The sequence below is a fragment of the Symphodus melops genome (assembly GCF_947650265.1).
Source record: "Symphodus melops genome assembly, chromosome: 21".
Taxonomy (NCBI): domain Eukaryota; kingdom Metazoa; phylum Chordata; class Actinopteri; order Labriformes; family Labridae; genus Symphodus; species Symphodus melops.
This window is the reverse complement of record NC_136711.1, coordinates 15,684,371-15,699,045: the sequence shown is the minus strand read 5'-3', so window position 1 is coordinate 15,699,045 and position 14,675 is coordinate 15,684,371. Positions and strand designations below refer to the sequence as shown.

At 38.3% G+C, this 14,675-nt stretch overlaps 3 protein-coding genes across 3 annotated transcripts; 1 reads left to right on the top strand and 2 right to left on the bottom strand.

Annotated features, from left to right (window-relative positions):
• Positions 1-744: 744 nt before the first annotated feature.
• On the bottom strand, positions 745-4,047 carry pigf (phosphatidylinositol glycan anchor biosynthesis, class F). The gene is made up of 5 exons (XM_079334469.1): positions 3,660-4,047; positions 2,908-2,999; positions 2,511-2,627; positions 2,276-2,384; positions 745-1,075 (listed from the first exon to the last, which is right to left on the bottom strand). Exons 1-5 carry the CDS (start codon positions 3,885-3,887, stop codon positions 962-964), a joined length of 660 nt encoding a protein of 219 aa, XP_079190595.1. The 5' UTR covers positions 3,888-4,047; the 3' UTR covers positions 745-961.
• Positions 4,048-4,821: 774 nt separating this feature from the next.
• Positions 4,822-8,985, top strand: cript (cysteine-rich PDZ-binding protein). The gene is made up of 5 exons (XM_079372797.1): positions 4,822-4,977; positions 5,164-5,229; positions 6,103-6,157; positions 6,261-6,364; positions 8,538-8,985. Exons 1-5 carry the CDS (start codon positions 4,962-4,964, stop codon positions 8,600-8,602), a joined length of 306 nt encoding a protein of 101 aa, XP_079228923.1. The 5' UTR covers positions 4,822-4,961; the 3' UTR covers positions 8,603-8,985.
• Positions 8,986-11,688: 2,703 nt separating this feature from the next.
• On the bottom strand, positions 11,689-14,675 carry gch2 (GTP cyclohydrolase 2). Its single transcript, XM_079334145.1, has 6 exons — positions 14,165-14,675; positions 13,586-13,695; positions 13,304-13,359; positions 12,712-12,743; positions 12,515-12,599; positions 11,689-11,907 (listed from the first exon to the last, which is right to left on the bottom strand). Exons 1-6 carry the CDS (start codon positions 14,442-14,444, stop codon positions 11,778-11,780), a joined length of 693 nt encoding a protein of 230 aa, XP_079190271.1. The 5' UTR covers positions 14,445-14,675; the 3' UTR covers positions 11,689-11,777.

Sequence of the window (14,675 nt, the reverse complement as noted above, 5' to 3'; positions counted from 1 at the left end):
CACATAATTCCCTGCAGCTCTCAGTTTATTTTACTGCTTCTAACATCAAAAATGATCAGTTCACATGACTTTTTAATATATATTCTTTTCACTTAAAACACAAAGAATACTGCTTTTTTTTACTGGAGCCCTTGGCCGTAGTCCTACTTTTTCACGATGTCTGATGAGAAATAATGTTCCTGACAACTCAGATGCCTCATTGAGGTCACAGAAAAGTTTTCCAAAAAGGATACACCAATGCTTCCTCACTCACATCTCTTTTCAGAAGTCTCATCCATCACTGAGGTGGACTTTCAGCATTGAGGAATTCTTGAATAGAAGACTATGAAGTGGTCATCATAGTACAACTAATATGCAGGTTGATTGAAGAGTAAAAGGACAAGAAAGCAAAACATATAGAAATGATAAAAGCCCTTGATTTAAATTTGATTGAACTTGATTTAAATATTATCTTTCCTATGATATAGTACATGTTCTCCACTATTCCCATCCATCACCTGCAGCCTTGGCCTTCAAGATTTTTTACATTCTCAGTGTTTCTACATGAAAAGAGCAGCTTAGAGTACATTTGGTGAATGATCAGAATTTTCCTTTGAACTGGTTTCTTTTCGCTGCATATGGGCCTCTGTACCAAAAACCTGTTCCAGCACCCCCAAACAATGTAGATAAAGGTGTTCACATGTTCTAGCTCTGCTCATTCAAGTCAGGTATAAATCTCTAATCCCCCCACAAATAAATGCACACTTAGAAAGAAGTTGTGATTTATTCATGTCAAAAGTCTCCACAAACATATTCAGCCTTCATGTGTACAAAATAATATTGCTCATAGAGAAAAGAAATCTGTCCTACAGGAAGCAAACATAGTGAGAGTTCCCAATAAATTATCAGTACAAAGTCAAGGAAAACTGCAGGGGTTAGAGAAAATATCCTAATAATCACATTCGTACAGTACATCTCTCCATCACTTGCACTTGTATGTGAGCTGTTTGCGATGATAGTGGATCCAGGCAGGGGCAGCAACAAGCCCAGTCAAGAAACCAATCATAGCACCCAGGCTGCAGGACACAGGCCAGACCTACAAGAAGACAGAACGAGTGAGTCTGAGTGTTCACAGACTCAAAACACTCCGGAATGATCCCGACATGTTGAACATATCATACGTCATCTTTCTTTTCCCCCCAGACATTAATCATATATAATATTCAGTTTATATAAAGAGAGAACACGGAAGATCAAAAAGGACACATTCCAATTACTACAGCAGGCCTCTAATTTACATTTTTGTACTCTAGCCTTTTTTTTTTAAATTTTTTTTTTACTTTAAACATTAAACATTATGGTCCCTGTGTTGAATAAATATGGACGATCAAGATCTGTACTCTGCAAGGGGAGGGGAGACAACATGAGGATGATGATAGTAAGGCATTGCAGAACAGAAATAGGAGAATACTTCTATAGCTGGTAAAAGCTGTGCAGAAGTTAAAGATACTCATTATTTGGGATGAGCTCTTGTCAGATTGTTTGGTTTTTAAGGCTCCAATATGTCAGTAATTCATAACAGAAGCATTTTAAGTCTGTGCCACAAATGTTCTGTCAGCTTTCTTCTTTTGTTCAGTGAGGACAGACTGAGAGAGGGAGGCCGAGGGAAATGGTGAATGGACTTGAGCTTTTATGGCTCGTTTCCAGTCTTCTGACTACTAAACACACTTTTTACGCATGCCACATTCACACATTCCCACACAGATGGCAGAGGATGCTATGTAAACTGTCCATCCCTATTAAATAATCCCATTCATACACATTTATACTCCGCTGACGCAGCAGTGGGAGAATTTGGGATGAGAATTTGTCTTCCCCAAGGTTGTGAGTTGTTCCTAATCCAATGAGGGCGGTCAGAGTTATAATTGACCTACAAATAAAAACATCTGAGCCTGTTCTTCTGACACATCAGCCTAATGCAAGAACTGCTTGAACAGATCATGTCTTAATGCGTGTGATTTTACAGTATTTAGGCAGGATAGGCTAATCAGTGCATGCTCGCTTGCACTTCGGTTGGTTGTGCCTGTGTGAATGCCTGTCTTAAGTCTGTGTGAAGTCTACGTGTTACTGCTATGTGTGCTTCCCCTTCGTCGTGTTGTGTTTACTCATGTATGTCCTGTATCCGTGTACCAACTGTGGAAGCTTTGACTTTTGTCAATAATACCTTGGGGAAAAAAACCACAACATAACTATTAAACTACAAAAAGGAATCTCTGACAGTTTTATGAGTGCAGACCTGCCAAGGCCGGTCCCAGTCCAGAGGTATCGGGAATGCTCCCACCCAGGCCCCGACCAGCGTGCAGGCCACAGTGATCTGTAGACAGGTGTCCCACACGGACATGGCTCTGTGGAAAGGGAGACAGAGAAACAAGGGGAGTAAAACATTCAAGTTAAAGACAAAAGACGGGACATGAAATGCTTGGCAGAAGGACAAGGAGAAGAAAAAGAAGATTAGGAAATTTTGGGATTACCCATGTCGACTGAACACTCGTATCCAGGCCTGGACGTTAGGTCCGAGGACACAAAGACACCTCAGCGTGGTCAGAGAGGTTAAGAGCACCGCGAGGGAGAATGTCTCTAAGGCGGACCTGAAACACAGACCAGGAAGTAAAGGCTTGGTGATACATTTTAAGGACCATAACAATTTTTAAAAGGCAGGAACTGCATGGATTATGGACATACAAGTATCACAGTGTACACATTTGTACATGTTTTTTAATTGTAATGTATTGTTTGTGGGTGTTACATTTGTAAAGACATCAACATGTTTGTGATAAAATAAGTTCTTTGTAATTACTCATTGTTTTGATTAATTTAACTTCTTTCTACGAATATCGGCAGAGTACATGAGCATCAGCATCTACTCACTCGATCAGCGGAGCTCCATACAGAACCACCACTGTGTGGAAGAACAGGCACGACAGGAAGAAGTACAGACAGGAACGAAACAACCTCGACAGCTGCAGAAAGAAATCAAATTTAAGAGAGTTAAAGAGGACATATCAAGGCCCTTTCCCCCTTTTATGAAACATCTGAATGCAACATCTGATCTGTGCTATGATCAAAATATAACATGAATCAAGCACCAGAGGTGGTTTGTGACACAGCTCTCTCAGAATGCTGCGTTTTGGTGTGTGTATCTCTTTAAATGCAACGAGTAATGAATAATAAAATGACAGACCTGTGTAAAAGTTTAGCTCAAGGCTGGAGGTGGAGTCCATGGGAGGGGATATAAGGGTAGGGGAGGGGAATTTCTTACCAGAATCTCTCTGTGATGTCACAAGTTGAGACATTTAAAAACAGATCATTTTTCTCTGTATTGACTGTGACTTATGTAGACCACAAACAAATGACTGGATAGATTTATTTCATTCATTTCATCTTGACACTCAGGTTACCCAAAACTTCTGTAAAAGTTGATATTTCACAACGTGTCATCTTTAGGTAAATAAAACATGTAATAAAACTATACACACAAAAAGGAAAGGGGGTGTTTAAATTACAACAATAACTTTCAACACCTTATTCAGCTGCTATAACATGTATTCTACACTCTACAAGTCAAACAAGAAATAAGTTGATTTTTGGCCACAAACACAAGCTCACACACTGAACTGCACCTTGTATCCCACTGTGTGCTTCTTCGTGGGCGGTGTGATGCCGAGCAGCCAGAAGACGGCGACACTGACCGCGGTAACCGCACCAGACGCCGAGTAGATCCACAGCAGGTGAGAGCCGTACACGGAGAAGCCTGGCACGAGCGCTGCAGGTAGGACGGTCGCCATGAACACCGAGGCGGCGATGATGCAGTGAGTGGAAGCCATGGCTCTGATTTCATGGTCCCACATGGTGAAGACTTCTCCTGTCTGCAACAGGAGGACGAAATAAAAATTTAAAAAAAATAACAAAATACTAAAAAAGTCTTTAATCCAGCAGCATATGTACGAAGGAGGGTAAATCAATGGATGTTTCTTGACCCTTCTTCCGTAAACATGGAGTAATATTGACTTCCGCCTAGACTTCACAATAAAACTCCAATAGTAGCTTATTATGTGATAATACAATTATATTCGGAAAAAAAAGCTAAAGAGGAAGCCAGTGTAATACATTTGTGTTTCTGTGTATAAAAAAGACCAATACAGGCTTAAGAAAGTTCTTGTTTGAAGCCCTAATATCCAAACTGTTTAAATAAATTAAAAACTGCATGGTGAGTTTGCCATTTTGTAATGGCTCTATTTTCTTCTGAATTGTTTTTGTGGTTAGTTTCCAGTTAATTTTAATATTATTAATAATTTCTGCGTTTTCAAGTTTAATTACTTAAGAAATGTGCTTATGAATGTCTGGATTATTGAAAAGCAGGGGGAACAGTTACCTTTTAACCTTATATGTGCTTAAGGTTATGTGCCTGATGACAGGATAACAAATTAATATATTATTTTGGGGTTTTGGAGTCATTACTTAGTAAGTCATTATTATGCTTGAAAAAACTCTTTCAAGCACATTTCAAGATATTTTTTATTCTCCTTACATGTTGAACCTTACCATAATAAACGACACGTTCAGATGACTTTTTTTTGAAGAGCAGTTTTTTGTTTGTATTCATTTATTTTTTAATCTTAAGAGTAGTTTATTATTATTATTATTTATATTATATATATATTTGTCATTATTTTGAAGAGTAGTTATCTCCGCGGATGTTAACCTATCACTTAACCAATCAGGGAAGCTGAACCGGGACTTCATGTGACGAACAGTTGTACCATCCAATCAAACCGAGGCTGGCATCAAATTGACCAATCAGTGTTTGAGTGGAAGGATCGACCGGAAGTTTACAAACACGAACGAGAAAGCTAACCCTTAGCTAATATTGTTATTTTGATCATTAAGCCAACAACTTTAATTGAAAAAAACATAAAGTCAAGATGGTTTGTGAAAAGTGTAAGTATCACACTGGTCATATGTTCTCCATGTTCACTTATAATCTACATTTGGGCTTTAAACGAACAGTGGTGCTTTTAAGAAAGCTAAGGTTATGACTGCTAGCTCACATCAGAGTGTGTTTGTGTTTACTCGCTTTAATAGATTTGTTCTCCGAAAATAAAAGTGTGTTTCTTGTTATTTCAGGCGAGAAGAAACTCGGGAAAGTCATCACGCCTGACACCTGGAAGGATGGAGCCCGGAATACAACAGGTGAATTAAACATAAACAATCTGCCAAATGCTGCTGTGTTATGTTTATAACTTAAACTGTACATATCTTTAAATCAGTGAATAATTAGTCTTCAGGTGAATAATAAGGTCAATAAGTATTTCTACTGATACAAATGTTCCTTAATTTAATACAAACAATAACTTTATAACAGACAAATGGTTCAACGTTCATAAAATATGAGACATGAAATGTTTATCTGATACATAAAGACAGAAGTTTCTAGACCAGGGGTCTTCAATCTTTTAAAGGAAGAGAGCTACTCTAAAAAAATAAAACAAGTTGTGAGCTACTTTTAATGAGGTTTCTGACTCTGCATGCTGTCGACCAGTGCATTGTAATCTGGCTAGACAGATCGAGAGTTGTATAAAATACAGTTTGCTATGAGTAAGCTTTCGCTAGTTCTTGGGATAGATTATGTTGTATTTTCTTTTTTTTCTTTTGGATTTACTTGGTGAGCTACCGGTAGCTCGTGAGCCCCTTGTTGAAGACCCTCGATCTAGATCATCTCACCAGTGCATTAATCTGTTATTTTCCCTATTAATACAATTGAAATAGATGGATGATTGCTGTTCTTCATTGATGCACAAGTGGGAAATTGTGGAAATTACACTGCCAAACTGTAAAGTATAAGAAAAATAAAAATGGGATTTTAAGAACCCTAAACCTCAGATATTTTCATCAAACAACTTGTTTTGTCTTTGCGAGCTATAACCCACTCTCACAAAAGGGAGAGAGCATTTATTTATTTTGATTTATTTTAAAGTTTCCTCATCTTTCAGTTGTCACCCTCTACATACAATATTATCTATCTTAAATTATGATGTGTAATTGAGTTGCTTCTATTTTCGTCAGAGGGGGGTGGACGTAAGCTCAACGAAAACAAGATGCTGACTTCAAAGAAAGCCAGGTAAATTTACTGCTGCTGCAGCCCTCAAAGTGCCGTGTTCTTCATCTCATGAATCATGTTGTTGCATCTTACATCACGGCTCTCTATAACGTCTTCCTCTTAGATTTGACCCGTACAGCAAGACAGGCTTTGCTATCTGCAGGATCTGCAAGAGCTCTGTCCATCAGTCTGGATCCCACTACTGTCAGGGCTGTGCATATAAGAAAGGTATGAACTCACATAGACCGGACTCCATACTACCAATGATTCCTTACAACAAGGCCTGAACCTGAGGAGATTGAAATTGCAATAATAGACATTGTTCTGGCTTTCCTTTCCACCGATTAAATGTGAAAGCATAGATTATTTTGAGTGATGTGTCTTGTATATTCATTGTAAAATTAACCATTTAAAATCAAAAGTCCTCATTTTGATCAAAGACAAATTTCTTAAGACTAAAGGGTTCCTTAAAAAACGGAGATCTTTGAATTGATGAGAGAAAAGGGGACACAGGTATTTTCTTTGAAGTAAGAAAATCTACATAGGTAGTTTTAACTTGAGGCAACGAGTGAGTAAAGATCTGTTTTCAAACCTGAATGAAACCAACTCTTTGACACCAAAAGCATAGCAAAACACAAGCACACTAAATCAGTAGTCTACATTCTACTGAAGTGTGTTCACGGGCACCAGCTTACTACTTTGTCTAATATTTAGAATGAATGACGAAATCCGAATAAGTGGGCATCTTCTAAAAGCATATCTGGATGAACCTTGAAGCGGAAGATTGCAATGAGCGGACCAACAGTCAGGGCAGGTAAAGGGGCAGCGGGTACACATTAAAATGTAAAAAACAAGTTAGGGGGTAGGTTCAAGTGCAGTACATGATGGCACTGTTCCAGACTGTTCAACAAACACGCCAGTGACTTTGGTGAACTCCAACAAACTGTCCTCACATCTCTATCTAAGAACAGTCTTCAGAATGTGCAAATCCAGCCTGACATTGCTTCATAGCCACTGAACTAGCCGAGAGAGTCATCCGGTCTATCGTTTATGAAACACATGGGCTTATATGTAAAGAGGGAGAACAGAAACGTTACTTTAAAGACGCAGTGATAAAAATGATCTGAAGTTCAATCGCCATCAGTTCATACAGGTCAGAGGCCTGATGAAAGTCCCCGTGTGAAGTTCGAATTAATGACAAAATATTTATTTTATGAAGTTTCAACAAAACAGTGAAACATTAGTGAGTGATGGATGTAAAGCGAGCTGATTGTTGTATAAGGAGAAAAACTGACGGTGATGCAGCGATGTCTCACCCTGAGGGGTAGAAATGAAATGATTGACCTTTTTCCTCCTGTTACTGCCAAAGTCTGTTGACCTTTTTGTTTCCATTAACCAGTATTTAAACACTGCCGTGGTCCATACTGTGTAGTGTTTACTTTATGTCTGCCTTTTTAAATTTTTGTCGATTTCTCAGTCGTACAGTTCTTTCACCTCTCGTGGGGTTGCTGTACTGTTTCATTTTTTGCTCTTTTTTTTTTTCTTCTCGTTTTTCTTTCCTTTTTGGCAGCAGTGAACCGGCTGACATTAAATGCACATCACCCCTTTTCACCTGATTGATATGATCGATGTAGTTATCCAGAGTATATGTCATGAGCTGCATCAACCTGCATCTGCTGTGAAAAAGAAACGTAACGTAGAATACTCCTAATGAACAAATAACAATCAACCTGTGTAAACTATTTAACAAAGCCATGTATTTAAAAGTAAATGGAGCCAGTCATTGCTCTGTCGATCATCCGATTAGAGGTTTATACTTTTTTTATTTAGATTTTCCCGTCTGCAGCTTAACTGTTTTGGTTCGGGCTCACCAGCAGTGCTGTATCCAAACTCTAAGAAATAGGCTATGTGCCAAGCATCGAACTTCAGACAACATTAATCATTAGCTTCTAACTTCTAAAGTGAGTGATTTTGCAAAGAAATTGCTGGCAGGCAAAACATATCTAAAAGTAGAGGGGTTATAACATTTAAATTTAAAATTGCGGTTAAAAATTGATCTTGAATGGATGCTTACTGTAAAAAAAAAAAAACTTCAAAATAAATTTAAGTTTATCCTTCAAATTTGTTTTATAGAATTTTTTGAATAAACACTGAAACTGAATCAAATAAAAGAAAGGTTAGCATGAAATAAACACAAAAGTTTACACAGAAGAAATCGATGACTTCCTTGAAAAAAAAAAACAATTGGACTATTGTATCAAATGAAAACTGGAAAAGCCAAAAGGTTTTATTTAAACATCCACAAAACACAATACATTCATTAAAACAGCCGACACAATATTACTGCTGCACTGATTCAGTTTTTTAAATGTCTTTCTTTCTACCTTTTCTGTCTTTCCAGGAATCTGTGCAATGTGTGGAAAGAAGGTTTTGGATACCAAGAACTACAAACAGACATCAGTGTGACGACATGACAATCAGAGAGCAGTGCGACGAGTAAATACCAGACAGAAGGATGAGACAGGCGTGTTTTTTCATCGTCCTGTTACATTTTCACTGTTCATCAAACCCTGTTATAGAAAACTATGACTCTTCAATAGTTCCCACCTACTTGGGGGAGGCTTTATAACACAATATAATACAATGCTGCTGTATCTTTTACAGTGGCCATAATTAAGGTAGCACAAGTTATCACCATCTGTTCATCATGTCAACTATCCAAGACTTTACTGTGTATATTTAAAATTTCATTTTTGAACTTGGATTTTTTTTTTTTTACTTTTGCTTTTAAAATCTGTGTGTAATATATCACGTTGTTTATTTTGAGTGAATAAAAGCATTCAATATGAGGACTTTTGGACAGGGTTATTGTTTTGTGTTTCTGCCTGCAGGCATGAAGTGTACAATTTTAGCCTCTTACGCACAACATACCCACATTCACCCTGTACGCCGGAAATAATTGGTTTACCTCTACAAAATCCGATTTAGAAACTGCATGCTCTCCTTCCATTGTTGTCACAGGCTGAGGTTATAGTTCACAGGTTGTCTGACGACAGGCATTTGATATTTAAAGGCCTTTCTCTCCCTCAGGCTTTCAACCACACGTGCACACTCGCACTTGTGTCTCATTATTGATTTATGCCCTGGTACCACGCTAGAAAAAAAGTCCCGTTTCTGGCTAATACAGGCCATAACAGTAATAACTGTAGCCTGTGAGTTGGATTTCTAAAGTGCTTTAGCAAAGATGAACAAAAAAAAAAGAACTTCTTGTAATTTAAACCCCCAAAGTCAGCTGTGGTTTCTTTTACTACAGCATTATTGCTGGTTTATGTAGGTCTGAATCCGCACGTGTGTTTGTTATATCTGTGCCCTTTGGCTCCATTTATTCTGTGATGTGGTGCATTCAGGGACATCACTTTAACATCCCTGTTTGTACCTATTATACAACCGGCCATAAGGCCTTTAATGCTCAGGTCATTTGGATGAAGTCCATCAGTGACGCAAAAATACTGTTGAAGATCAACTGAATGTATATCAGTTCACAAATACCCGTAGTACACATGTTATTCAATATTTACTTTTTAAGGGTTTTGGAAACGAGGATGAAGCTCTATGTCTGTTCTTGGCTGTCCCTAGCAGGCTTATGGTATATAAAAAATATCTTGGAAAGCACAAAAAACTAATGAGCACTAACTGAGCACATAATTACAAGAAAGCACATATACACAGAAGCAAATAGGTGCTGATAAAATAAAGAGGAAAGCAATGACCAAATTGTAATGGGTGACAGTTTATCTGATGGTAAGGAAACCACTGTTTTTAGATTTATTCATTTTTTGGAATTCAAAGACTGCTGATTTGGTTTAAAGTATAAATGAGGAGGGTAAAAGGTATGAACAGGAAAAGTGTTACATACATTTAAAACATAAGCGATTTTAGTCATTTTTCTTAAGCTTTAGGACTGAAATTTAGATTAAATCTAACAATTCTTCAAGAATGTAACTTTTTACCCAACACTTCAGAGCTACATTTTTAACTACTAACTGCGTCTGTTTGTTTTTTTTAGAATCAACTAATGTAACTACATCATCTGCATACATAAGATAAAAGGGGCTGCACAGATTCAGGTAGTTTATTAATACACAGAAATAAAGTTGAACCCTGATGTACACCAACTTCATTATAACCATCTGTGAAGTTGTTCTGCGAACAAGAAACCCTTTGTTTTCAGTCTGAAAGGTTTGATTTTACATTACGTTAATAAAAACTGAACACCCCTTGATCAAGCACATCCCAAAGTCTTAATTCACCTGACCTTTCCTTTTATCAGGTCAAGATTTGAACTCGTCCAATGTTGGGTTTGTTGAATCCAACAAAACTAATAACGTCTCAGTTGAATTTAAACAAGCAAGCTTAAGTTACATGAAGATCGTAAACCTTTCATGTTGAATATCGTTTTCTTCTAAGGTCATTGTTGCTTTGTTTTGATTGCTATTTTTAGCCTATTCTTCAAATTGTCTATTAACCAGAGCCTTGCAGAGCAGCCTGCATTATTTTTTAATAATTATTTCTTTACTTTACTTAATATTTCCACTTTTCTGCATTCTCTTAATCTGGTTACAAAAATGGAAAAATCCAATACACAGTCAATAATGTCACTGATCTTTCACCAAACACAGCAGTCTGATACTTTGACTCACCAGCTGTTTTTTCACTGACAAAAAGGGAGGTTGGCAACTTTGATAATGTTTGCATATATTTATTTTGACAAATCATTTTTCAAACACATGCAACACTGTTCATTGATGAAACCACAAATCTACTAACTATTTTATTTTTGTACGTACATGATAATAATTTCATTTCAATCTTAAAAATGTTATCATATACAAAACTATTATGAATGTAAAGACACATAGCTAGTTAAATTATTAAAATCATTGGATTATATATGTAGAAACTTAAAGCAAGGTAAAGCACCAGGTAAATTTCCATCAAAAGTATTGTCAAGTTGCAGTATTGCACTCAGTTTTACACTTTAATACAACAATATTGCTTCGTAAGACAACCAAAGGCACCATGAATGTGAATCATAATTCCTGTTATGTTTACAGTATATTGTGTGATGGAGTTTTGCAGCAGAACTTAAATCTGTCAGGTTTGAGTGTATTGAGGTGAGCTTCAGAGTTGGCTTAGACCCTGCATCAAACAAAAGCTTACATTGACCTGTTATTGGTTTGTGTGTGTTCATAAAGGGATACTTCACCCATTTGCATGAAGCTTTGTATCATTAGAAACATGGTAGTAGTGTTGAATGGTCGTGAATCCAGCCCTCATTTTTTCCAGGCAAAAAAAATATGTTTTCCTTTGCCTGGAAGTTTCCTTCATGTGATGCAATATGACACTTTTTGCATCACATGAAGAAAACTTTCAAGCAAAGAAAAACATATTTTTCTCGTCTCAGGGTAAAATGAGGGCTGGCCATTCAACACTACTACCATGTTTCTAATGATACACAGCTTCATGCAAATGGGTGAAGTATCCCTTTAAATTTGAGTCAGATGCAGATCCACGGTTACTCTAGAGCTTTCTGTGTGCTACAGTGAACAGAGGCTCTGGAGTGAATGGTGTATGACATCAGTTAGATGGTCTGTGAAAGGGTCAGGAATTCCTCTCTGGTTTTGGGGTCCTCAAGGTAAATTCCCAACATGGTGCTCGTCACTGTGCGGCTATTCATCTTCTGGACTCCACGCATAACCATGCACATGTGCCTGCAAACACACACACGCACACATACTGGTCAGATTTATACAACTGCAAATTTTGACACGCCTCAAGGTCTGAAGCCTGAAGAGCATGTGCTTCAAGGAAACTGATTTTAAACATCTGTGGTCGCAGAGTTACATAGAAGTTGACTCTAATCCGAACCCTTTTTAAATCACATTATATTATATTATATAAAGTTATATTATATTATAATATTTCTGATGACCAGCAAGAATCACATCAGAAATATCTACTAGTTTGGTTAAACACTTTTTAAAAGGTTTAAAAGAGTTTAAATCTAACTGTTCACAATAATGGCAATGCTTATCAATGGAACATTTATTTGCAAATCATATATTGTCTTTATTATTCTTTCAAGTTTAAATATCAATGATTAAATGCATCCAAGGTTCCTCCGTTTTCTTGCATCTTCATACTGTAAAACATCTTATCTGCTTAAGCACGAGGATGGAAGTTACATTTAAACTTTGATTATTGCGATAGAGACTGACTCTCCGTTCTGTGATGATAAAAACATGTGATGATGATGAAGGGGATCGGTGTTTGTGCATGTGAGTGTGTGTGTGTGTGTGTGTGTGTGTGTCTACTTACGCTGCCTCAATAACCACAGCTACGCCCTTTGGCTGCAGGGCCTCTGATATACCTACAGCAATCTGTTTGGTCAGACGCTCTTGAACTAAAACAAATCAAATATTATGACATTAGTTTGCATTCAAATTGTAATGGAAAAAGATCTGTGACTTCATACATATCAAGTTGATAAATTCATGATCATTTTGATTGCTTACCTTGAAGCCTCCTACTGAAGATCTCCACAATCCTGCAGTAACCAGAACACAAGCATAGCGGAGGGGATTGATTACAGAGTAACAATGATTAATCTTTTGATAAATAGAGACTGGCATCAGCCCTTGTACCCTGGCCTTCACACTGTCTGTCCAGTGGTATGGACCCTTCATCTGTGAATCATTCACCCTACACAATTCTCTGAATCTTTAGGGCAAGATTCAAATGACAGCCAGTTTGTCAAAAACTCTGTGAATCTGTTTCTGGTTATCTGGTATTGTGTGTTCAAAGGCGGCGTGATATTTTAAAGTAAGGATGAGAGGGGAAAGATAGGAGAGGCTGTGATAATAACGGCTGATTCCCACAGGTCTGAAGGGATTTTCTCATGGCTCAAGAGCGGATAGAGTTTAGATTTGTTTCTGTGAGCGAATTTGATGAGAGGGACTAGATGACGGCCTCTGGGCTTAGACCTAAGCCTCCAGGTCAATGCACTGAGATAACAGAAGAACACAGCCACCCGGCACTAATACCAAAAACATAAAGCGACAGTGACAGTCGGAGGGTATTGTGTGTGTGTGTGTGTGTGTGTGTTACCTTGCAAGCTTGCTCAGTCCCACCACTTTTTTGTTGGGAATATACCCAATGTGAACCTGGAGAGAGATCACAAACAAAGAGGGTAGAGGTCACACAATCAGAGCAAAGAAGTAAAAACATCCCAGTCAGGTGGCAAGCAGAAACACAGCACAAGGGTGATAGTGGACAGCTGTTTGTTTTTAAGGTCGATCTAATATTTGCTTTGAACCCAAAAACCCTCCCCAAGATATCCACTTAATATCTCTTTAGGTTGACTAAACACACTCACACAAAAATATTTACCTTGCCGAAAAATGGCACCAAGTGATGCTCACACAGCGAAAACATGTCGATGTCTTTCACAATCACCATCTCATCATGGTCTTCATCAAAAATGGCGTTGTTTAAGATATCTACAAGGCACAAACACATTGAAAAAATGTCATACTCTTGGAAATTGTTAAAAATATTGTAAATATATACATCATGCACGTGTTTTTATTAAACAAAGGCCACATTTAAAAAAATCAGAGATAGAATTTGTGATCTTGGAGCATCATCACTTTTCCCCCCAAATGCTATAGTTGTTGACTGTTTTCTGCCCTTCTATGGATCAATTGGTTTCAACCATAGACTCATGACATCTCTTGCAGCTGCAGTAATCCAACAGATTCAGGAATTTAGTTGCAAATATAACACCTCGTCCCCTCCTCTCCTTGATACTTTTAAATGAAACCTTTTTAATTCCATTTTTTTTTTACATGATATTGTTTTCTTGCATCGAAGAGACCAACCATTTCGTTGTAAATAACTGAATATAAACAGGCTACACCAAAAAATCAGCTCCCATAGTAACGACCACATAAAGAGCCGCTAACTCACCCTCGATGGTCTCGTGGTAGCCCTTGGTGAGGAACTGCATGGCTTTGGCTGCGCGCAGCGGCGTGCGCAACAGCCCCTCCCGGTCCGTGTCCTCCCCGAGGTTCCTCAGGATGCTGGTGTAGGCGGCCTCCAGTGTTGGCAAGTGGGTCCTGTCCTCCGCCTCTTTGCGAGACTTCTCGTGCTTGCAGACTGCGGCGGACTTCTTGTTTTCCATGATGAGTTCGCTGAAGGCTTTGTTGCGGTTGAGCTCCTCCACGGGCTCGCTGCAGAGGCCGTTCATGTCGGAGCGGGTATATTGGCTCTGAGAGAGGAGACGAAGAGTTGACTCCTGAAGTTGGAATAGCCGGTGGGTTTAGTGGGTTTACCATGAGCCAGGAGCGTTTTTAAAGCCCAAACCAACCGCCGCGTGCGCATCAGTTTCTCATTTGTCAAGGTGCAGCCTACGTCAAACGTTTAGTTTCGTCAGCTGGGTTAAATGTCATCACGCCCTCCTCTTCACCTCCCCTCTCAA